Source organism: Primulina tabacum, chromosome 5 (assembly GCF_025594145.1).
Source record: "Primulina tabacum isolate GXHZ01 chromosome 5, ASM2559414v2, whole genome shotgun sequence".
In the NCBI taxonomy this organism is placed as follows: domain Eukaryota; kingdom Viridiplantae; phylum Streptophyta; class Magnoliopsida; order Lamiales; family Gesneriaceae; genus Primulina; species Primulina tabacum.
The window spans coordinates 19,475,400-19,501,213 of NC_134554.1; the positions used below are offsets into that span (position 1 = coordinate 19,475,400).

Sequence of the window (25,814 nt, forward strand, 5' to 3'; positions counted from 1 at the left end):
CTCCTATAAATACCAGGTTTAGATGTCTAATTCGATTTATTCACTATATTACTTTTCATCATCACCCTTAGCTGCTCTCCCCTTATATCTTCAGTCTCTAACTTGAGCGTCGGAGGGGCTACACCGAGACACCCTCCTGGCCCCCTTCTAACGGTATTTTTCGTGATTTCAGGCTCAAAGCAAATTCGAAGCATGTGTCTGGACTAGTGTCACTTGCTGGAATCGGACCCTAAATTTTCAGTAAGTATCACTTGGCGCCGTCTGTGGGAAGTTTGAGTTGAGACTAGAGATGGTAGGCAGGAAAGGGAGCAGAAGAACTAACTCAGTATCATTGCGTCCTCATATGGGACAGGAACAACCTCGTCTGGAGACGAGACAGGAACAACCTCGTCATGAGGCAAGAGCTGAACAACCCCGTCACGAGACAAGGGCCGAGCAACCCCGTTCCAATGAGAATATGGGGAACTTGACCTTGGAGCATTTGGGCCAATTTATTACCCGGACAGTAGACGAGGCTATGAAGAGAACCAAGAGTCTATGTTTGCTGAAGAACAGGCCACTCGCCAGGAGCGAGAGGAAAATGCTGAGGTCCACCAGAGTAGGGTTGAAGAGACACAGCCCCTCCCAAGTGGGGAGAATATAGAGATGGGAGAGATGTGGAAGAAATATGAATGTCGAGACAGCAGTTGGGAAGCAGAGCACCGGCACCCAAGAGAGGAAGTCCTTTTTCACTTGCCATTTTGGAAGAAGGGTTTCCTCCAAATTTCTTACAGTCAAACATAGGGGAATATCAATGACATACTGACCCAGAAGAACACTTGGCGAGGTTTGAGAATGCGGCTCTGTTGCATCAATATTCAGATGGGGTCAGGTGCAGGGTGTTTCTGGGCACGTTGGTGAGGTCAGCCCAGCAATTGTTTAACACCCTACAGCCCAACTCCATACAGTTTTTCGAGAATTTTTTTACGGCTTTCTTGCACCGATTCGCTAGAAGAATAAGGCATCAGAAAAATTATCTGAGCCTGTTTGTGATGAAACAACAAGAAGCTGAAACTTTGCGAAAATTTATCCAGTGTTTTAATGGTGCAGCGTTGGAGATACCAGCAGCTACCCCCGACATCATGATAAGTGTCTTCACACAAGGACTGAAGAGAGGAGATTTTTTCAAATCGCTGGTCAAGAAACTTCCGTCGAGATATGATGATCTGTTAGCTTGGGCGAAAAATATATAAATCTAGAGGATGCCCAACGGCACAAGAGGATGGGGCAGTGGCCTGGGGGAGGAAGAGTTGAGGGAGCAAAGAAAGGAGGAAAGAAGAGGGGTGCAGATGAAAGGGAGAAGGACAAAACTAGAGGTAGAAGACAATTCTCATCACATGTTCCTCTGAATAGGAGTCCAAATAAAGTGATGGAGGTGAGGGAATCAGGGGAGAGGGACGAGAAGTCATAGAGTGTGGAGAGCAGTGCTAGGTTTCCACCGCTGGGCAGGCAAGAAGGATCATCATTCGGGAGTCAACCGAGGTCTCGTCATTCCCCTAGGCGAGGTCAAGGCCCTCCTTGGATAAATCAGAGGGTCAGGGAGCAGCGAAGTGAAGGTCGAGGTCAAGATGTCCTTTGGGAGTCTGTCGAACAGAGGAGGGGAATGAATGAGGATAACCACCCTACGAGAGGAATGATTCATATGATCTCAGGGGGTGCTACTAATGGAGATTCCGGGCGAGCTCGAAATGCAGAAGGGAGAAAGGTTGGAGAACTTCGAGATATCTAGGGGTGCGGACTTACCCCAGGATCCTATCATCAGCTTTGGATCGAAAGACCTCCGAGGAGTTGCGGCTCCACATAACGATGCCTTGGTGGTGACGGTCACCGTTGCCAAATACGATGTGGCACGAATCTTTATTGATAATGGAAGCTCCGTGAATATCTTGTTCAAGAGCACTCTGGATCAGATGAAAGTGGAAGGATTTGAGTTTGAGCCGATCTCTACTCCACTGTATGGGTTTGCAGGACATGACATTCCGCCGTTGGGTTAGATTGTCCTTCCTCTATTTTTAGGGCATGACCCTCGGCGGGTAACAAAGATGATAACATTTACCGTTATGGACACTCCATCAACGTATAATGGAATTTTGGGACAGCCAGCCCTAAAGGATTTCAGAGCTGTAGCTTCCACATATCATTAGAAGCTGAAGTTTCTTGCGAGAAAAGGGGTTGGAGTCTTGTGCGGGAACTAGAAAGTTGCACGTCGGTGTTATGAAGGAAGAGGAAAAGAGGGTGTATGTGGAGGTCAATATAATTAGAAGGGGAAGAAGCAGGGTTTCCCTTGTTGAGGAAGGAGGTTCAGGAGGTGATGGATGAAGAGCCGAAGATCATAGCATTGGGGTCTGAAAAGAAGACACTCAGAATAGCCCATGACCTTGACCCAAGGGTCAGGGAAGAACTCATTACTTGTTTACAGGCCAATCTTAGCGTGTTCACTTGGTCAGCCCAAGAGCTCACAGGAATGACCCCGGATGTGGCAGAGCATCGGTTGAACATCTTGCCGAATGCTCGTCCAGTAAAACAGAAAAAAAGATATTTCGGGCCTGAGAAAGATAAAGTCGTAAGAAAAGAAGTGGGAGAGTTGCTTGAGGCCGGACACATTCGAGAAGTGTAATTTCCTACTTGGCTATCGAATGTCGTCCTAGTTCCAAAGAGTTCAGGGAAGTGGAGGATACGTGTGGACTTCAAAGATCTCAATAATGCGTGCCTTAAAGATTGTTATCCTCTACCCCGAATAGATCAGCTGGTGGACTCCACAGCTGGACATCAATATCTGTGCATGTAGATGCTTATCAGAGGTATCACCAAATCCCCTTGGCTGTGGAGGACCAAGATAAAGTGAGTTTCATTACCTCTGAAGGAACATTCTGTTACGTGGTCATGCCCTTCGGACTCAAAAATGCCGGAGCCACGTATCAGTGATTGATGTATAGAGTATTTTCTGAGCAGGTGGGAAGAAATGTTGAAGTATATGTGGACGACATCATGGTGAAGTCAAAGGACTCAACCCAGCTCATACCTGATTTAGTGGAGACATTTTCCACCCTCAGGTCCTATGAGCTAAAGTTGAACCCTCGGAAGTGTATCTTTGGGGTGAGGGGTGGGAAGTTTTTGGGTTATATGGTAATAGAGAGGGGGATTGAGGCTAACCCCAAGAAGGTTCGAGTTATCCTAGATATGTTTTCTCCTCGATGACCCAATGATGTGCAAAAGTTAATAGGGATAATTTCTGCGCTGACTAGGTTTATCTCGAGGTCCACTCACAGAAGCTTACCGTTCTTTCGGACCTTGCGTAAGGTGAAAAAATTTGAATGGGGTCCGGATTGCAAAAAGACTTTTGGAGAATTGAAGAAGTACATTGCTGAGCTCCCTGTCCTGGCAAGACCGGCAGCTGGTGAGCCTTTGCGGGTATATTTATCTGCCACCGATGGAGCTATGAGTTAGGTCCTTGTCAAGCTAGAGGGATCAACTCAACAGCTGTCTACTATGTTTCACAAGCACTCAATGGGGCAGAGATAAGATACTTTGGGTTGGAAAAATTGACTTTGGCTAAAGTAATGACGGCGAGATGCTTGAGACCCTACTTCTTATCTCATCCAATTGTGGTACTCAACAACAGTTCATTAGGTAGGATCTTAACTCATTCAGATATGTCTAGCTGTTTGGTTAAGTGGACTACCGAGCTGGGAAGATATGACGTCCAGTATAAGCCAAGAACAATGATCGAGCAAAACTTGCACAGTGAATAATCCCAAAATTTATTTTATAAATGAAAGCTCGATTTAAATATCGCAAGTGCACGATAGTCAAGTTATAATAAACGTAAGCGAATACGAGTATCGTTCCACAAGGACTGCGTTACACTATTTTTTATTTTCAAGTAAAATTTCTTTAGCAACGATAAATTGAGTTGATGATTAAACTAATGTAAAGTAAACAATTAAAATAATTAAATTGCAAAGAAAACGTGTTCAAGAACGCAATGATTAATGTGGATTAAATCAAATGAGAAATGAATTGGTTGGAAATTATCAGTTCACCTACCACTCGTGTTTAAATAATTATACTCGACTTTTACTCGTGCGTTCGACGGAATTCCCTAGACTAATTAATATACTCTGTCGAGCTATATTAATAATAATCAAAAACATGCAGTACTCAAGTGTCCTCAAATATTTAACAGTTCAAGATTGCATTACATTCTATGGAATCCACTAGCTTTCATTCGGGTGAACTATCACTATCGACACGTACCCAATTCCGTATATCTACTAAAATTGTATATTTGATCCTATTGTTAACTATTCTATCGAACTCATCAACAACATGAAATAATCAAAGGAAGTTAGCTAGGCTTCGATTCAAACACGAAAGAACAATAGCATAAACAATTCACTAATGAAAACGTCGAGAAATAATGTTAAACACCGAGTACGGAGTAGGATCCCCTCAAATCCCAACAAATCTAGAGTTTAGCTACTGAAATTCATGATAAAAACCAACAATCAATGTAAGAAATAAAATACTGAATAATGAAAATACTAAAGATGACGATGGATGACGGCCACGACGCGTGGAAATCTCGAGGTCTTCGAAATCTCCTTTGCTCCTAGCCTCCTCTCCAAGAAAAATGATGAAAAGTCTGATAAAAGATGAAAAACGGCTGTTGTTCTCGTGTGTTAGGTTATGGTGTAGGATAGAGTCTCTAGAAATTTGGAAACAAATCTTTCTCAATCTCGCTTCTCGCTAGGGCGGTATATTTTGACCGCCCTAGCGAGAGGTCCTCGAATAAGCTTCCTCGAGCATGTCCCTGGTTTCGCTGGGGCGGTAACTTTTGACCGCCCTAGCGAGACACTTGCGCAAAATAATCCTCGGCCAGACCACAATTCTCGCTGGGGCGTCACTTTGACCGCCCTAGCGAATCCTCTTCGACATTATGCCAAAGTTTCTCCCACTCTTTGGTTCAATTCCTACAAAATCACCACAAAATACACGAGGTCAGTCAAATGCTAAATAATGCTAAAAAGATGCAAAATTAAACTAAACAAACTAATATGATGCATGAATGCGACTCAAAACCAACACTAAAAACACGTAAAAACGAGTCCTATCAACCCCTTCATACTAACCTTTTGCTCGCCCTCGAGCAAAATAGGTTAAAGCACGAGATTCTAAACAAACACAACAAACACAAAATACTCAAACAAGAAATAACCAACACAAGTAAATGTCAATGGTGAGTTAACACTTTTATGCTCATGCCTCAGTGAACTTTCCCACATACAAATCATAATCAAGTCAAATCACAAACGAATACTCATTCTCATCTACACATAAATCTCGACACTAATTTGAACGTGTGTGTGTGTCATGATGGGTCTAGTCATTCGTACTTCAAATAGATCAATCATCCGATCATGCGAGTCACTCAATTAGCACTTCAATACAAGTCTCACTAGCATGCACCCCCGTGTCCATTTATCACTAACCATAATTTGAACTTTATTCGATTCTTAAGTGCAGAGAAGGGTGTCGAAAAGAAGGAAAATAAGCTCAAGTGGCTAACAGTCGGGAGTACACCGATCATTTTCATTGTGCAATCGTCAAGACTTTTCGTCTGACTTTCCTCGTCTCCTTACATCTCCAACTTTTAGCCCAAGAATAGAATTTCATTCCTTTTATTTCGGCTCCCCCTCACCTTACATCTCCACCAATTTTTTCTTTTTCGATATATATATATATATATATATTTTTTTTGATGCACAATTTTCACACGTGTACTCCCTAGGCTAAGAATATATACTTTGGATTACAGTTGGTTAGGAGTATGATATTTTAATTCAGTGCATTGAAAAAGGGGGTATATGTGAAGTTCAAGGCAAATCACATGTTCTCATTCAAGGTCCCAATTAGTGACTTATTTTCACGGGTTTACATGCTAAATCAACTCATAAATGATGCCTTTCAAGTTAACCACACAAAACCTTCAAATTTCACCATTATTCCTACAAAATTCTAGTCCCCACACATATGTGCTCAAAAAGTTCAACTTTGTGCCAAAATTCATGAGCTTTAACAATCAAGAGTACCATTCATGAGGTGACCCAATCAATACTTTTGTATACTATCAATTCAACATCATCATTGGCTCATACACTATGTCTTCTCACCATAAACGACACCAAATAAAAGAAATGCAACAATTTAAAACCAATTAACTAAGCAAACATAACAATCTACCCCCCTCATACTAGAGTTGTGCAATGCCCTCAGTGCACAAAACGAAACAAACACTAAAAACATAAAAAAAAACTCATGAATTTAAATGCAAAGATAGAATATGCAAAATAAAAAGAAAGGGGAAACAGTAAACTCCCCTGATCAGAAATCATCCTCCTCCTCATTCTCCGATACCTTGTGTCCTAACACAATCCCCTCTTGAACCATAAAATGACACTTCTCCCAATTCAACACCAAATTGCTCTCCTCCCATCTAACTAACACCAAGTTCAAATTCTCTAAACATTCATTAAATGAGGAGCCAAAAATAGAGAAGTCATCCATAAAGATTTCAAGGAAATTTTCAGTCATGTCATGAAAGATAGCGGATCATTCATCCTTGAAATGTTGCAGGTGCATTGCATAAACCAAAGGGCATACGCCTAAACGCAAAAGTACCATAAGGGCAAGTGAAAGTAGTTTTCTCTTGGTCCTCAGGTGCAATTGTGATTTGATTGTATCCCGAATATCCATCTAAAAAGCAATAAAATTCATGACCTGCTAATCGTTCAATCATTTGATCGATAAATGGCAAGGGAAAGTGATCTTTACGGGTTGCATCATTCAATTTCCTATAATCTATGCATACACGCCAACCCGTAATAGTTCTAATGGGAATCAACTCATTTTTTTCATTAGCAATAACAGTAATCCCACCCTTTTTAGGCACACATTGTACAGGACTTACCCACGCACTATCAGAGATAGGATAGATAATACCTGCATCCAGAAGTTTAATTGTTTCAGCTTTTACTACCTCTTGCATCTTTGGATTGAGTCTCCTTTCTGGTTGTGCTAGAGGTGAGCATTATCTTCCATCAGAATTTTGTGCATGCAGATCGAAGGACTTATCCCTTTTATGTCCGAAACCTTCCAAGCGAACGCTCCTTGAGGACTCCTAAGAGCTTACTCTCCATATCATCTGTCAAAGACGAGGAAATAATAACAGGCAATTTATTATTTTCTCCTAGATATACGTACTTGAGATGTGGAGGTAATGGTTTGAGCTCCAAAGTAGGTGGCTCCTCTAGGCTTGACTTTTGAGGCATTAAATCTTTTATGTCTCCCAATTCCTCTAGTCTAAGACTCACTTGCTTTCTCCAAGGTGGAATGGCATTCAAATGAGCTACCATCTCCATCTTTTCCTCGTCTAGCTCGTCCTCCTGCTTTTCAGTAGTGAGAGTGGCCTCCAATGGTTCTTTCAATCCATCCTGCACAAAATCACAAACAAGCGAATCCAAGACATCAATACGAAAGCAACTATCATTGTGCATTGTGTGCTTGAGAGTATTGAAAACATCAAAAATAATTTCTTCTTCTCCAACTCTCAGTCTCAATTTCCCCTCCTCAACATCAATCAGTGCTTTCCCTGTAGCCAGAAACGGTCTCCCTAGGATTAAAGGCATCTCTAAATCTTCCTCCATGTCAAGTACCACAAAGTCTGCAGGAAAAATAAACTTATCCACTTTCACCAGAACATCTTCGATAATCCCACGTGGATACTTGACAGATCTGTCAGCCAGCTGCAACGACATCCTAGTTGGCTTGGGTTCACCTAATCCCAGTCTCCTAAACACAGAAAAAGGCATCAGATTAATGCTCGCACCAAGATCACATAGAGCTTTATGAAAATTAATGTCACCAATAATGCAAGGTATCGAGAAACTCCCTGGATCTTTTTGCTTCGGAGGCATCTTGTTTTGAACTAAAGCAGAGCAATTTTCGGTCAAATTCACCATCATATGATCTTCTAGCTTCCGCTTATTTGCTAAGATATCTTTCAAGAATTTTGCATAACTTGGCATATTCAATAAAGCATCAACAAAAGGAATGTTAATATGCAATTTTTTAAATATCTCAAGAAATTTACCAAATTGTGCATCTAATTTAGCTTTCTTCATTGCTGCAGGAAAAGGTGGAAGGGATAACAATTTTATTCTGTGCAATAGGTGTAGATGTAGAGTTAGAAGACTTACCTCCTCGATTTTTCACCTCATCCTCACCGTGCTTGGTCTTTTCCTCATTAGACCCAAGTGTTTTTCCACTACGCAATTTCACCGCCTTCACATGTTCTCTTGGGTTAGTTTCCGTGTTGCTTGGTAAAGTTCCTTGCTCCCTATTAGCAATCAGCTTAGCCAATTGTCCAATTTGATTCTCTAACCCCTTTATGGATGCATCTTGGTTCTGAAATCGCGTCTCTGTTGCAGAAATAAATTTAGTCATCATTTGCTCTAAATTGGACTTCTCCTCCCGAGACGGTTCTGGCTTGAATCCTTGGTGCATCACATATGGTGGACCTCTTTGTTGGCGATGTTGGTTGTTTTGACCTCCCCATGAAAAGTTTGGGTGATTCCTCCATCCCGGATTATATGTGTTCGAGTAAGGGTCATTTCTAGGACGGTTCTGGAATCCCACTTGTTTTACCGGTGCTCCCTCAGGCACATAGAATGGATTGCCATCTTGGCAATCCTGCACATCATGCTCACCCCCACACTTATCACAGAAAATTTCTTGCAGACGCATAGCCGACCCACTCATGCTCATCCCATCAATCTTTCTATTCAAAGCCTCTAACTGTGCTGAAACCGCCGACAAATCATTAACTTAATTAACTCCAGCACTTCGTCTCTGCCTATCAGACTGAGGATGATAGCTACTAGCAGCCATCTCCTCCAATAACTCATATCCTTCCTCCGCCGTCTTTCTCAGTAAGTTACCACAGGCAGCAGCATCTATCATAGTACGGTTAGGAGTAAGCAGACCGTAGTAGAAAGTTTGAACAACTAACCCAAGAGGCAGCTCATGGTGTGGAAATCTCCTCAACAAGTCCTTGTAGCGTTCCCATGCCTCGTAAAGTGACTCTTGCTCATATTGAGCAAAAGTAGTAATGTCGGCTCTGAGCTTCATAGTCTTCGACGGAGGAAAGTACTTGATCAGGAACGCCTTTGCCATATCTTCCCATGTAGTAATAGACCCTACAGGCAAACAGTTTAACCACGACTTAGCTTTATCTCTCAGTGAAAATGGAAATAAACGCAAACGAACAGCATCATCAGACACGCCATTAAACTTAAAAGTATCACAAATTTCAAGAAAGTCAGCTATATGAGAATTAGGGTCGTCAAGTGCACTTCTCCCAAATTGGACAATGTTCTGAATCATCTGAATGATAGCTGGCTTGATCTCAAACTGATTAGCTCGGATGACTGGTCTTACGATGCTTGGACGTGCTCCATCAAGAGACGGCTGTGCATAATCCAACATCGGTATACGCCTTGGCTCCTCTCTTTGTTGATCGCCTTCCATTCTTTCCTTCGCTCTTTGCTGCTGTAGTCGACGTCTAGCTGTGCGTTCGATCTCGGGGTCAAAAGGCTCAAGCTTAAACTCGAGTGATCTTCGCATGCACCACAAGAAAAATCTGCAACACAATGAGAGTATCAATTAACAATAAAATAAATAATACTAAAGAATTTAAATGAAAAATAAAAAATTGTGAATCAACAGTCCCCGGCAACGGCGCCAAAAACTTGATCGAGCAAAACTTGCACAGTGAATAATCCCAAAATTTATTTTATAAATGAAAGCTCGATTTAAATATCGCAAGTGCACAATAGTCAAGTTATAATAAACGTAAGTGAATACGAGTATCGTTCCACAAAGACTGCGTTACACTATTTTTTATTTTCAAGTAAAATTTCTTTAGCAACGATAAATTGAGTTGATGATTAAACTAATGTAAAGTAAACAATTAAAATAATTAAATTGCAAAGAAAACGTGTTCAAGAACGCAATGATTAATGTGGATTAAATCAAATGAGAAATGAATTGGTTGGGAATTATCAGTTCACCTACCACTCGTGTTTAAATAATTACACTCGACTTTTACTCGTGCGTTCGACGGAATTCCCTAGACTAATTAATATACTCTGTCGAGCTATATTAATACTAATCAAAAACATGCAATACTCAAGTGTTCTCAAATATTTAACAGTTCAAGATTGCATTACATTCTATGGAATCCACTAGCTTTCATTCGGGTGAACTATCACTATCGACACGTACCCAATTCCGTATATCTACTAAAATTGTAAATCCGTGGTTTATACTATTTGATCCTATTGTTAACTATTCTATCGAACTCATCAACAACATGAAATAATCAAAGGAAGTTAGCTAGGCTTCGATTCAAACACGAAAGAACAATAGCATAAACAATTCACTAATGAAAACGTCGAGAAATAATGTTAAACACCGAGTACGGGGTAGGATCCCCTCAAATCCCAACAAATCTAGAGTTTAGCTACTGAAATTCATGATAAAAACCAACAATCAATGTAAGAAATAAAATACTGAATAATGAAAATACTAAAGATGACGATGGATGACGGCCACGACGCGTGGAAATCTCGAGGTCTTCGAAATCTCCTTTGCTCCTAGCCTCCTCTCCAAGAAAAATGATGAAAAGATGAAAAGTGAATATATGATGTGAAAGATGAAAAAATTATCCGGTATGCCCAAGAGGTGGACAGAGTTAGAAAGAAATTCACTGAGGTCACGTTGAACAGATTCCTAGGAAAGAAAATGAAAAGGCGGACACTCTAGCCAAAATGACTGGAACAATGAGAAGTTGGAAGACTAGGGATGTGGTATTCCAAGTCGAACTCACACCTCCCACCAGTTCGCCTACAGTGGAACAAGAATAAGAGGATTGAAGAACTGTCATAACTGGTTACTTGAAGGAGGGAAAGCTTCATGTTGACCCTAGGGAAGCTCGTAAGTTGAAGATACAGTGTTTGCGCTATGTGATAGTCGGAGAAGTGTTGTATCAAATGCTCGATGCTTGAGTTATCCGAGGCTGATTATGTGATCCGAGAAGTTCACAAGGAATGTTGTGGAAATCATTTGGGGGCTTATGCGTTGGCAAGTAAGATGTTGTTTTCCGGTTATTGATGGCCCTCAGTACTGCATGATGTCCAAGAGTTAGTAATGTCATGTGATAGTTGTTAACGTCATGCCCGGTTGCATCACCGGTCGGCCGTGCTGATGAAGACTATCACAGCCGCCTGTCCTTTTGACCAGTGGTGAATTGATTTTGTGAGACCTTTCCCTATAGATCCCGCTCAGAAGAAGTTTCTATTGGTAGCAGTTGACTATTTTTCGAAATTGGTGGAAGCAGAGCCTTTGGCTAGAATCACTGAGAATGATGTCCTGAAGTTCTTGTGGAAGAATATAGTGTGCAGATACAGGGTGCCTAGAAGACTAATATCCGATAATGGAAGACAGTTCCAAGGAGCTAAGATCCAAGCCTGGTGTAAAGATATGAAGATCCAATAAGTCTTTACCTCTGTAGCTTACCCGCAGAGTAATGGGCAAGTGGAGGTGACTAATCGGACGTTGGTGCAGTGTCTAAAGGTTCGACTTGGCAACGATAAGGGCAATTAGGTGGATGAACTATCAAGTGTTTTATGGGCTTACCGAACCACTCCGAGAGAAGAAACCAAAGAAACTCCTTTCAGTTTAGTCTATGGTAATGAAGCGGTGCTCCCGACTGAGATTGGATTGGAATCGGTGAGGGTGATGTGTTATGATGAAGATAATGATATGAGACGGGCCACTGACCTTGATCTGTTGGAAGAGAAGAGAGAGGCCGCAAGCATTCGCATTAAAGCTTATAAGAATCGCATTGCAGAGTCCTATAATAGGAGGGTCATTCAGAGAAACTTCCAAGTAGACGACTTGGTCCTGAGGAAGGTGCGGGAAGAGCAGAGAGGAAAGTTAGACCCAAAGTGATCAAAAAGCTTAATTCTAGAGCCTACTACTTGGAGAATGCGCAAGGCAAGGATTTGAAGAAGCCTTGTAATGCTTACCACCTTAGGATGTATCATTCCTGATTTTTTCGTTGATGTATTTCATCTTTGAATTTTCCCATGTAATCAGTCGTAATTCAATAAAATCAAGTTCTTCTTTTCAGTTCATGAATGTTGTTGTAATATGAAAGTGAGAAAACTAAATTTTCCTACTAAGACATCGCCCAGTAGAATAGCAGAGTTGGGGAGGAGAAAAATTCAATTTTTCCTACTAAGGCATCGCCTAGTAAGGAGCAAAGTGGAGGATAAAAATTAATTTTTTTCTACTAGGCAATTCGCCTAGAAGAGGAGCAAAGTGGAGGATAAAAATTAATTTTTTTCTACTAAGGCATTGCCTAGTAGAGAAGCAGAGTGGATGTGAAAAATTAAATTTTCCTATTAAGGTGTCGCCTAGTAGAGGAGCAGAGTGGAGGAGAAAAATTAAAATTAAATTTTCCTACTAAGGTATCGCCTAGTAGATGAGTAGAGTGGAGGAGAAAAATTAAAATTTTCCCACTAAGACATCGCCTAGTAGAGGAGCAGAGTGGATGAGAAAAAATAAATTTTTTCCTACAAAGGCATCGCCTAGTAGAGGAGCAGAGTTGGGGAGAAGAAAAATTAATTTTTTCCTACTAAGACATTGCCTAGTAGAAGAGCAGAGTGGAGGAGAAAAATTAAATTTTCCTCATCCTCAACTCTACTTCTCTAATAGACAATGCCTTAGGCATGGCCTAGTAGAGGAGCAGAGTGGAGGAGAAAAATTAAATTCTTCTACTAAGGCATCACCTTGTAGAGGAGCAGAGTAGAGGATACAAATGAAATTTTCTGCTAAGGCATCGCTTAGCATAGGAGTAGAGTTGGAGAGGATAAAAATTAAATTTTCCTACTAAGGCATCGATTATTAGAGGAGCAGAGTGGAATAGAGAATATTTTATTTTCCTGATAAGGCATCGCCTAGCAGAGGAGTTAGGAGTGAAGGGTGGAGTTCTTATAGCCTTCTTGCTAAGAGTCATGGGGTGAAGAGGTGGAGTTTTTATTATCTGGACTGCAACTAATTACGGAGAAGTGGTGAAGAGATCGAAACCATATATTATCTACTTAGGATGTTCCTAGTAGAAGAGAAGGAGAGGTGGAACAAAAGTTATATCTTATTTACTAAGTTAAGTGTTGCGGAAGAAAGGATGTGACCCGAAGGAAAAAGCTTCGGTAAGCTTGCACTCTACAGATTTTATTTACTCTAGTGGTTTAAAAACATCAGAGATAAACTCGGAAGAAGCAATAAATTCAAACGCAAAATATCCAATGTGTCATAAAGCGAGTTTCATACATACAAAAAGCGCGCAAAAGGAGATAACCAAATATAAGCGCTATAAAATCCATAGTCAAATAATAGTACGGAAAATAAAGCAATGCAGTGCGTGACAAATACGGCCCGAAGGCATACATCGTCTGCATAAATGAGAAAATAACATAAGTAAAGGAGCACAGTCTAAGGATCAGGAGGGAGACTCGCTATGATATCCTCAATGTCAATGAAGGCAGCAGGAGCGCCTGGCGGAGGGTAGCTGTGAGCTTTGAAGAGGTCGACTGCACCCTCGAAACCCACCTCCAAGTAACGATAAGCTTTAGGACCACAAATCTCGTTGAATTCTTCAGACTTGAGGAATTCTTCTTTGAATGAGGAGGCTTCTGTAGCATGCTGCGCCTTGGCAACTTTAAGGTCCCTGCGGACTTGTGCCGCTTCAGCTCGGGAATTCTTTAACTCTTCCTTCAGCTTCTGGATCTCTTTCGCTTGGTCTTCTTTTAGTCACTGAGGCTCCTATTTCTCTCTCAGAAGCTCGTCACATCGAGCTTGGGACTCCGAAAGCTCCTTAGCATGTGTCACTTTTGCCACGTCTATGGTCGCCTGAAGTTGGTCGCAAAGAGCCTTACCTTCACGTAAATCGTTGCAGGCATTGGACCTGATAACATCGGTGCGTTCAACCAACTCCCCAAGATACATGATGCCCTTAATAAAGAAGACAAAAGTGAGAGAACAAGAAAAATATCAATCGTATATTGAATATCAAGTTAAAGTTTTAAAGGAGAAATATACCTCGGTAAGACTGGTGCATGTCCAGCGGGCTAATTCAGACCATCCAAGTGAACTCAAGAAAGCTGCGTCTGCGTGGGAGGGGAACTGAAACAATATTTTTTGAGCTATGTGAGTAGGGCCTCGGCCCATGGTAACTGACTCCGAGGTGTACAAAGGATGTATTGCCGGCCCAGAAGGATGCTCATCATCTGACCCTGACACCTCTAGGGAAGAGGCTGTGTGACTGAGATCTCGGAAATTTTGCGCTTCCCTTTCTATTGGACTGATGGGATGTCTTCTCTTTTCCAGAATGGGAGGTGACTCAGCCTGAGGAGGCGGTGAGGAGGCTCGCTTCTGGGTGGAGGAGGATGAGTCTGCTTTCTTCTTCTTCGCAGTGGTGGGTAAGCCAGCAGGCTTCTTCGCAGCAGTAGAACAATTTCCCTTCATCCCTGTCTTGACTGCTGGGACGACTAACTTCTTGGGTGCTGAGTATCAACCCCCATCTTCTTCTTCGCAGCCTCACGGAGCAATACGGAATTCATGACTCTAGTATCTACGAACAAAAACAATGAACCAGATGATAATGTTATCAAAGGACATACTAAGTGAAAACGAAACAAGAAGTGTGAAAAAATGAGAATATCTACCAGCATTCTCCTTCAGCTTAATTGTTGTTGGACTTAACCCGACATGACACAGGAGATCTTCAGATAAGAGTTGGGGAATACTAAAGCATCTATCTCCTAGTACGCTCATTATGTGCAGATAAGTCTTATCTTTCTTGTAACCCTTGGAAAGCTTAAGCTTGGTGAAAGTAGGGTACCAATCCGTGGAACAAGTCAACTCTTTGGGAGGCTGATGAAGAAGAAATATTTTTTCCAGTCCTTCATGTGACTAGGAGCCCTATCAAAAAGCTTATGAACTGGATCGGGAGGTCACATAGAAAGGTCCTTCTTTTGACTTGGCTAAGACCAGGAAGTAGGAAAAAGTGTTGCAATCTAAAGGAAGATATAAGGCCCGAAATAGCACAATGAAACAGCATATCAAGCGGAAAGCATTGGGAGTGAGCAGACCTAGATGCACCTTATAATAATTGCTCAACTCCTGGAGGAAGTCACATAAGGGAAAACAGAGACCCGCTTCTAAGTGGTGTTGAAAAAAATTATAACAGTCTTTGGGGCCTAGATAGGGCCGGTCCTCAGGAGTAGGGATGATGATTTTGTGAGAAGAAAGAATTTACCACGAAGCCCTAAGTTTTGATTCGCTAGTGGGAGGGATGTGGGACAATAAGTGGCTATACCATAGGTTATCAGCGTTGGATATATTCATTTGTTGGTTCACATGACGAATATTCTTACCCGGACGACTATGGGTGACGACCTCTTCCTCATGGGAATCAAGGATAAATTCAGGATCTTCTAAAGAGGTCCTACTCTCGTCGGACTTGATAGATCTCTCGGAATCACTCGAGGAATTAAATTCGGAATCAGAGAAAGACATGGATTTTAAAAACGACTAAGCAAATAGGAGAGAAAACTAACCCGGATGAAGCGTGATAAAATACTCGAGGGATAATATCAAGAGAACAAACAGGTGATAGGCCGAGCGCTCGAGTCCGAGGGGTGAGCGGGGCACGCTGGATAGGTGTTCGATGGGCGCGAGATGTTGGTGAGGCTAGTGAATGGGTGAGGGTGCAGCGTGGCTAGGGCGTGGGCGAGACGGACGGAGAAGCTAGGCGAGGGCGAGGGCTGGCGGAGGGGAGAGGCTGGTGAATGAGCGAGGGTAGGTGGTGGGGCGAGGGGCTAAGGCGAGCAGCATGGGGGCGCACAAGGAAGAAAGATAGATGGGCGAAGCGTGGGCGAGGTACTGTTCGGAAGAAGGCGAGGCAAGGGGTTGGCGAGATGTGGGCGAGGTGTTGTTCGGAGGGGGCGAGGTGAAGCGCTGGCCACGCTAGGGTGAAGCTGCAGGAGGCTGCAAGCGACGTGGGTGGATCTAGGGTTAACGCGCAAGTGTGGCGTAGGCAAGGGAGAGCTGGTGAATGAATTAGGGAGTAAATTTTGCGTGGGAGAAGTGAGAATGAAGTGAGGAAGGGACCTCTGTTTATAGGGGAAGCCCAAATCAGGTCTGGTCCTTCAGAAGGGGAATGTGATTTAATTTGTTTCCAAATTCTTGGAGACTGACGAGCAGCAGGAAGAAAATACCTAACTCAGACGTTGTAAACCAAGAACAATTAATCGAACTTCGAACCTACGATGGGGGAGAGTGGTGATACCCATGGATGGGCCCGCTAGTGTTAGGCCGAAACCAGATTTGGGACCCCTGGCCCATCCCCAGCCAAGGTGGAAGGCCCATCATGGGCCTAGGTATTCTCCTATAAATATCAGGTTTTGATATCTAATTCGATTCATTCACCATATTACTTTTCAGCAGCACACTTAGCTGCTCACCTCTTATATCCTCAGTCTCTGACTGAGCATCGGAGGGGCTACGCCAGGACACCCTCCCGGCCCTCTTCTACTGGTCTTCTTCATGATTTCAGGCTCAGAGCAAATTCGAAGCCTGCGTTTGGACTAGTGTCATTTGCTGGAATCGAACCCTAAATTTTCAGTGAGTATCACTAACCAACTTAGCAATTTCTTTCTGAATCCATGGGAGACAAAGCTTCTCCTACAAAAGATAAAAGAAAAACTTGTCGAACACAGGAGATCTATTACCACCAAAAGAGACGAAGGATTTGGGATAATTTTTTTTTTTTTGGACTTCGCACATATTAATCAAAGGGAATGTGTGTAGTTTATTATTTTTTTATGAAGATTAGAAATCAATTTAATTATAACAATATAATAGAGGTAACTAAAATAATATTGAATCAAAATAATATTTAAACTTAATTTATTCCAAACATTAAAAAATTTACAAATTTGAACCAATTGTTAGTTTTTTGGGATGTTTTCCTGGTTTCTTCTCATTCTTCAAGTCCATCGTATTCCAGAATAAGCATCATCCATGGTTTGTCCTTCACTTCCCCAAAGCATCAATTCCCGAGTCCACTGTGAACTAATTACATCAAGAATAACGAAGAGAAAATTTCCGAGATTGAGTTGGAAGAGAAGACAATGAGGCATCATGTATTATTTACCTCAAACCTTTTAATTTGTTATTCTTATCACAGTAGATTTATTTTTTGAAATTGGGTCGTGTTCTAAAACTCGACTCCAAGATGATCAAAACTCGAGCAAGTCCTAGTATTTTATGTCTTGTTTTGATAAATTCGGGTGGCGTTCCAAGAGACCCGACCCAAATATCAAAACCCGACCCAAAGAAACCAAATTTTGTATGATTATTTGTGGAGTCGATATTTAGATTCACAATCACTAGACTAAGATATTGCATACAACTGAAATATTTTTGAAATCGCACTTACGTTTTTAATATTAGTTTTAGTTAAAGTCGTGCTAGACCCAAAACGAACACACAACCCAGTTTTTAATTTCAGTTTTAGTTGGGCCCTGATTGATAATCGACCCAAATTTTACATTTTTAATGCTAAATAACAATTTCTTGTGTTTTCTGTAGATTTATTTCCCTGCCAAATTTGAAAAAAATCAGTTTTATGAGTGCAAGAAGACATTGAAGTCTCACTATATTAAGATATCTAATAATATACGTTCATTTTTGAATGATTGGTCCAACAAACTCAATTCGGTAATTTAATTAAATTTGCAAAGATTAAATGAATTCTAATCATATTTTGTGATTTTTAATGAGTAGACATGATAGTGAGAGTGATGGATTTTGGATGGTGTAATGCATGAGAGAGGGGTCGTTTGAAAAAGTAAAGGATGAGGTAGATACGACATTGAGAGATGGAGGTGTAGACACAAATGTTGTTGATGAGACATCATTTACAATTTATGAAGAGATGGATGGGCTCATTGAGACAGCTTAAGTGAGTAGAGGAGGAGGTGGACACGATGGTGAGAATGTGCAAAAACAACCGGTTTCAATCTGCGCTAAGATCGGAATCCATAACTGGAATCATCCTAACTTTATGCACACAATCCAACAAAACCCAATGGTCAGGAAGATGAAAGGTGATCAAAATCAGCTTTACCTTTACTTATGGAACTGTGGGTCACTCACAATATTTTTCTCTTTCATCTTTCATCTTTCATCAAACTTTCTATATTGCTTTGTCCGCCCTCATTGAAAGCACTCAAAACAAGATGGTGGAAATCGGGATCCATCAATGACACATCCTATGTAAAGGAAAATGGGCAAGTCTTTTGTAATTCAATCAATCCTCGTGAGCATTCTCGAATATGCCAAAAATAAAATTAAATATGTTAATTTCTAACTCAATGCTTAAAAAACCAAATCACAACCAAAAAAACTTACATCATTACACAACCAACTACCAGGTGTCGTCAAGTCATGGAACCGTTTCTTATTGTAAGATGAGATCAACCAAGATTTCGTCGTTATTTCTGTCATATGATCAATATCAGTCTCACATCGTGTCCACGATCTACTAATGAATCGTCATATTCTTTTTTCCAAGGATAATAACAACATATCTCTCAAAAGAATCTCATGTGCCTCTTGTAGTCTACAAACGGCCCCTCTTCAATTTCGCAACCCACTCATCATTCAACCGATGAGCATTGTCTCCAATAATTGTAAGAGCTGCAATTGCGATGGTATAAACCTCACACTTACCGCATCAGTAAAAAAAAGATAGAGAAATAATTTGTACCATAAAACATAAACTATAGAAAACTATTAAAATTATAATGAATTCAAACTTGATCTTTTGCGTTGGGAATTCATTTGGCCGAATTATGTTCCATTCCATAGCTAAATCCATATTAATATCCAGCACAACTATAATTTATGAGATCATATGAGAAATCTTAATTTACTCAAACAGCGTGTTGCCACTCCGGTCCGTGCTGTCCATAAAAGTGATCTTCCTTATTTTATGCACACATTCTGCTCACCATATTCATGAAAGGGGATCAAAATCAGCATGACCTTTACTTATGGAATTGTGAGGCATTCATCATATTCTACTCTTGTATATTGTATTAAACTTTCTATATTGTTTTGTCTACCCTCGTTGAAAGCACTCAAAACAAGATAGTGGAAATCAGACCCTCTTTTATGCTTTTCAAATGATCTTTGCTTCAATATGTTCTTAGGTTTTCTTTGAGGAAACAGAGAAAATCGGGATTTTTATGTGGAGGGAGCGAAAACAAAGATGACCAATAATTTTTAAAAAAAAAATTCATAAAAATTGGTATTACATAACTTAATTAGCGTATTAACAACTCAAATCCCTTTCGACAAATTTAAAAATTTAGACACCTTTCATTTGAATTAGATTTCAAATTAGTGGTATATTTTTTATTTTCCTTATTTCATAATCTATATATATTGCTGATCATTTCATTTGTTTTTGTGACAAGAAAATATTTTATTAGTTTTAAATACAAAGAAAAGAAATATTCGTTCAAATATTTTTTCAGCATCATGGCCCACATAAAACCCGTCCCGTTTGGAGAAAATTCAAGCATAATCAAATGGGTCTGGGGACAAGTTTGAACCCCCGAGTCCAGGACGGTCTCGGATTTGCCTAGACCACCTCGAATCCGCCCCATATATATAGTATATATGTATATATATAATATTTTATCTATATATATAAATAAATAATATAGATAAATATAATAATAACAATATTATATATATATATATATATATATATATATATTATTAATTTTGCGGGTTGAGAGGTCTGATCTGGGTTGGACCCGTTGAGTTTAAGGCGGGTGCGGGTCCGAGACGAGATGAGTCCAAAAAACAAAAGACTAGACGGTCGTGGTTTTAGACTTTTTCTTGGTGGGACTTGTCACGGGTTTGGTTAAACCCGACCTGTTGTCATCCCTAGACAGATGGTTGACACTTTAAGTATCTTTTGATTTTTGTTTTGTTTTATATATGAATCAAATCACTCGCGAGCTATTCAGAGTGTTTCACAATACTTTTACTCAATTCATATAAAAAAATATTATCATGCATGTTATGATCATAGACTTGATCTTAACTTCAACACAAAAGCTAGCTCAAAAAAGGGTGGGAATATTGTCTAATTCTTTATATTCAACTCTGAAGGACTTAATCTGACTGATGTGTGACATCTAATACACCCTCTCACATCCAGCAATGAAAAATGGAGCGTGAAGTTTACAAGATTTTAGAAGGTGATCCATAAGGGCAGTCCAACACATAATGGTGAGTTTGAGTTATGTTGCATGTTAAAGTCACGAATCTGAGCCTAAGCCTACCACAAAAACTTAGCTCAAGTGAGGATGATTGTCTAAATCTATATATACAACTTCATAGGGTTTAATCTAATCAATATGAGATATCTAACAGTTCAATCGTATTTTAAAGTTTTTTTAAATCATTAGCAAGTCTTATATATTAATTTTTAAAATAATTTAAAACTTATTTTTGCCCTTTCTAAATCCATTTTCTGACTTTGTCCCTGATAACTAGTGATAACCAAAATATACCGAGCGCCAAATTCCCAAGCTGGTTTGGAAGTGCATGAAATAAGTTTAGGTTGTCTTTTTATTTCAAATTTAGTGATTTCTTGGAATAATATATCGTCCTATCCTATGTTAGATTTTCCCAAAATTCAATCGTTCATTTCAAATGGTTTGATGTTTCAATATTCGGACAAACGATGGCGTCAATAAAATTTTCATTCTCAAATCATTTTGGCATGAGATGGTCATTATCCAAAAGTTCCAATCTTAAAATTAACTATTTAGTTATTAGAATAAATAAAATCTATATATATATATATATAAAAGTTGTTTTTTTTCCCTCAAATAGCAAGTTACCGCCAAAATTATATTTCTAAAAAAAGATATATAATGAATCTCGAAATAGATGTACTGCAATAAATGATAAATTCAATTATTTTTTGCATTGATTTTATCAATTCTTTTATTAATTCAAATTTGAATTTAATTCATATTTATATCAATTCAAATGTAAATTATGAATTAGATTTTTATTTTCTTTATTCAAATTAAAACTAAATTCCATTGAAAACATAAACTAATTTTAAATTTTTGCATTGATTATACCAATTCATTTAATTTTGGATATGATTTTGTGTTGCTATGACATATTTAGTTGTTATTATAAATTATATAAATAATTCAGATTGATTTTGTATCACATATAGACAACCAATTTTTAATCTGGATAAAAATAAAAAAAATGGGTGCAATGTTCAGTATCACTCGTGAGATAAATCATTCAAAAATACATTTGGCTCTTAAACTCTGATTAGTTCGTTGATATGATCTACATGTATATTGAAACAACAATGATTTTAGTTTCAAATTCATTTTCCATTATCAAGAGGTTATTTTTTTTATTTACGAGTATTATTTATATTTTTTATTTTATAAGGTTAACACATATATAGGAATAATCAATCGCCCAGCCATGGAAAGAGTGAATCACATTCTCAAATAATGTCATATATCTATATCCATATCTATTTATATATAAACATAGTTTTTATCATACTTGAAAAGTTTCGCAAAAAATAATATGCTATAAAATAAAAATTTATAATTATTAATGTATTCCACTACCATGAATTTTTTTGGTATATTAATTACCCGTAAACCATTATTGTTATTTTGTATCTTAATATAATTTTCATATATGTATCTTAATAAAAATTTAATATAAATATTTATAACATGTTTTCAAAAATTATAATTTGAGTGTTATCTCACATGACATAAATATTTTGATATAATAACTTTTTATAATAATATTTAAAATTTAAATATATTCATTATATTATATCAATAGTTTTAAATAATTATTCAAACAAACGGGTGAAATACTAGTTAGATGTAATCTCAAATATTAAAGAAAAACATGTCAAAGTCAAAGATGACGCTTCACATATAAATGTGATAGCCTAGATTTTACTTATAATAAGTCATCAAATATATTAAAAAATATCTTTAAAAGAAATACACGTTATAATACACACCAATTTATTTAATATTTTATGACAAAGAAATATTCTTCTAAAAGTGCCTTTTTCAAAAAATAAAAAAAATGTTATGCACATGTAATTTTTGTACTTTATCTGGTTTGCTCGGTTACGGCTTAATTTCATACTGACAGGTACATGTTTTTAAGGGGGAAAATGTAATCATTTAATTTGTCTTTATATTTGTTTTATTTGCGGCATTGTTACATGTAGTCGTTGTAGTATAGTGGTGAGTATTCCCGCCTGTCACGCGGGTGACCCGGGTTCGATCCCCGGCAACGGCGTTTAATTCTTTTTCATTCGGTTAAAGACGTGTTTTTGATCAAATCAAAAGAAGCGCATCTTCGAAACGCTACATTAATCATGCCCGCCTGCGTTTTCGTACTATTCATAGACCTAGGTCAGGTCAAATGACTCAGCAATAGACTTGTCAAATTGGGTTAGGCCCGTCGGATCGGCCCGCTTCGCTATAAAAATTGAACGGTTTGAATTAATAAAATAGCAGCTCGTTAGGAGGCGGGCCAAATGGTCTGAGCCCGTTTGGGTTGCGGGCGGGCTGGCCCGCCAAATTAGGATAAAATTTTATATTTTTAAGTTTTAAGTTTTATATAACAATTGGAATAAGTTTCATAAGCCTCCATGTGTTAGAACAAATATATTTATAATTTAATCTTAGAACAAATTTATTGATAATTTACTCTTATAACAAATATACATAAATAACATAAAAAAAGAGAAATTTACAGATATACATAAAGAAAACAAAAGGGAAAAAATTCCTGTAAATTTTATTCATGAATCTTAAAATAATTTTTAAGCATAGCAGTTGTTTGTGAAATGTTTACTTTCTGTAAATTTTATTCATATATACTTTCTTAATTTCTTATTTCAATGTTTTTAATTATTTTATGAAACTATTTGACTGAAATATATTCAACATTTTTTTCTTAAAAAAATAAGCGGGTCGGCTCACCTAACCCGCGGCCTAAGGTGGGTTGGGCTAGGTTGACCATTTAGAGGCCCGCCAAAATGGCGGGCTGGCCCGCCCCCGCCTAATGGCGGGTTGCGGTGGGTGGCAGGACCCGTCAACCCATTTTGACATGTCTACTGAGCAAGAAGACAACAAATGATTGACCATTCACCCTCTTCTATTTTATTAAATTAAACGTACATATCTTATGTTTTTTTGTCAAAAAAAAAGATGGATCCTCATTTTCAATTCTAATTTAGGTTATATTAATTTAAATTATATGTTTAGGAAATGAAATATTATTTAGCACTTATCTCAAAATTCCTTTGGAAACTCAAAAAATATGGCTCTCTAATTTTCTACAAAATCACTGTCTCCATCTTGCATGATCGGCTAAAGAATGCAACACTAAACTTTACCAGGTTTTAGATGTTTGATATAATATAGATATAATATAATTTACCACACATCACTATAGTAGAAGATCATTTTAGAGCGGGTGTTTATCAAGTCAACTATTGATTTGAACTTTATTGACTTTTATGATACAAATTATTTTAATAATATTTTACGTTTAATAAATTTTGATATTTACTTTATCTATATATTAATACAAGCTGAATAAATAAAGACTTTGAATAAACTATGATACAATGATGTCGTATATATGATGAAAATCATGAAACATACTTAAAAGTTATTGTATATTTTAAGCTTGTTCCTAGTCAATTCAGTACCTAAAATAAGGATAAAGTCACACGAGATCGTGACTAACATATTTGATGTTGTGTATCGCGTTTCATTGGAAGAAACATGGTGATGTACGATCATACATGACGAGTGCTCATATGATGGGTTTACTGGACAAACTACATCGGACTTTTCAAGTGGCTATCATTTATCGAGTGGAAAAATATTTGATTATGGTTGTACACCATTAGTCTTTACGACTTGGGACAACATAGATGCTCTACGTATTAGTGCTGCACTTTGGCTCGTTTACCGGCTAAGCGAAGATCATCAGATGGCGAGGTTGGTTGTAGTATCGACATGTAAGAACAAATAAATTGTAGTTGAAAAATCACCGCTCACCTATGAGTGTAGATATCCTATGTGATATGATGAGTTAATAGTCCAAGGTATCTCTAACCAGATTATTAGATACGCTAGGGTAAAGCGCTTCCCTATTTTCACTTGTGACATCACTATGATTACTCAAAAATACATCGAATCATTATCGAATTCATATGCAATCCTAGATATACCAATGGGTATACGAGATGAAGGAACCGTACTGTATGTTGACCATAACCTACTTATACTTGCAGGCACGATTAGTGATATCTATGGAATTATGGAGCGATGCTACTAAGTGCTCTTACCATAATTCGATGGATGCAATCAAAAATAAGTTTTGACATTATTGTAATCAATGAGTTTATGCATATAATGAGACCAATTAGGGTAAGCTCATATAGAAGACAGGCGTTGTGAAACGTCCTCTACTTTTTTACTTCAAAATCCTACTATTTTTTTTAACATCAATTTTCGAAATTCACCATGAAAATAACTTAACATTTTCATAAACCAAATAATTTAACATTTAAATCTCAAGTGCATAAAAATCCCTAAATTATCACTTAACAAAATTAAACTCCAACCTTTAACATGATCATAGTAACTTCAAAATAAAGCGTAAAAATCTATAATAAATCAATAACGAAAATCTTTTAAACTTTGCCTATCAATCTAATGCGAAAAAGTAAATGGCCCTCGAGTGTGTAATGTCTGTCTCGATCCACTCAAATGTCAGCGCCTCCCTCACTAACATCATCACCTGCAACATTCAAACCTAGTGAGTCTAATAACTCAGCACATTTTAAACATGAATAGAAAATAATACATATACAAGCACATGCATTAAATCATATTTTTATTCAAAATACTTTTAAGCATAAATAAATCGTAAATCGTAAAGCTTTCAATCATTTATCATTTTGGGTAAAGTTTGATACTTGAAATTGACTAGCCTTTTATCCTCTGGTTGACTAATCCATCTTAGCTCACAATTACGCATGGGGACGAGCATTAGGCACCAACGTAAAATGGAAATACAATTGTCGGGCTCCCTCTGGGCCTTGTCTCGTATCCGGGTTCCCTCTGGGGCCTTTTTCCCTCACGATATTCTCAAAAATCATATATCATATCCTATTTGTCACAGTCAATTCACATCCTTCAAAATATTTTTCCTTTTTCATTTTTTCTTTTTAAATCATAAAGTATCACGACTTTCCAAAAATAGCATTTCTCAGTAAAAATTGCACAGCTTTACCATAAATCATAAAATATCATATTTTCCTCCAAACCATCATAATATAGGTTTTTTTAATTAATTTAAAAATTAAAATTTATTTCAAAATTAATTTTAAAAAAAAAATTTTTTGCAGAAATACTTGTAATCTGTGCTTACGAAGTTCGGACGCTCGATCGTATAGCATGATCCGTGCT

At 38.4% G+C, this 25,814-nt stretch overlaps 1 protein-coding gene and 2 non-coding genes across 3 annotated transcripts; all 3 read left to right on the forward strand.

The window, feature by feature from the left end:
• The first annotated feature begins 9,118 nt into the window (after positions 1–9,118).
• Positions 9,119–9,225, forward strand: LOC142547887 (small nucleolar RNA R71). The gene has a single exon (XR_012820781.1). It is a non-coding gene; the product is annotated as a small nucleolar RNA R71 (small nucleolar RNA).
• A 1,932-nt stretch (positions 9,226–11,157) lies between these two features.
• Positions 11,158–12,111, forward strand: LOC142544229 (uncharacterized). Its single transcript, XM_075651287.1, has 3 exons — positions 11,158–11,245; positions 11,435–11,568; positions 11,764–12,111. Exons 1-3 carry the CDS (start codon positions 11,158–11,160, stop codon positions 12,109–12,111), a joined length of 570 nt encoding a protein of 189 aa, XP_075507402.1.
• Positions 12,112–22,548: 10,437 nt separating this feature from the next.
• Positions 22,549–22,620, forward strand: TRNAD-GUC (transfer RNA aspartic acid (anticodon GUC)). The gene has a single exon. It is a non-coding gene; the product is annotated as a tRNA-Asp (tRNA).
• Positions 22,621–25,814: the final 3,194 nt, after the last annotated feature.

Bases quoted from the DNA above. Each gene is read 5' to 3' on its own strand.
- LOC142544229 (XM_075651287.1), top strand. From the start codon at position 11,158: ATGCTTGAGTTATCCGAGGCTGATTATGTGATCCGAGAAGTTCACAAG. The intron at 11,246-11,434 runs GTAAGATGTTGT...CTTTCCCTATAG, and splicing joins GGGGGCTTATGCGTTGGCAA to ATCCCGCTCAGAAGAAGTTT. The intron at 11,569-11,763 runs GTGCCTAGAAGA...AAGGGCAATTAG, and splicing joins ATATAGTGTGCAGATACAGG to GTGGATGAACTATCAAGTGT.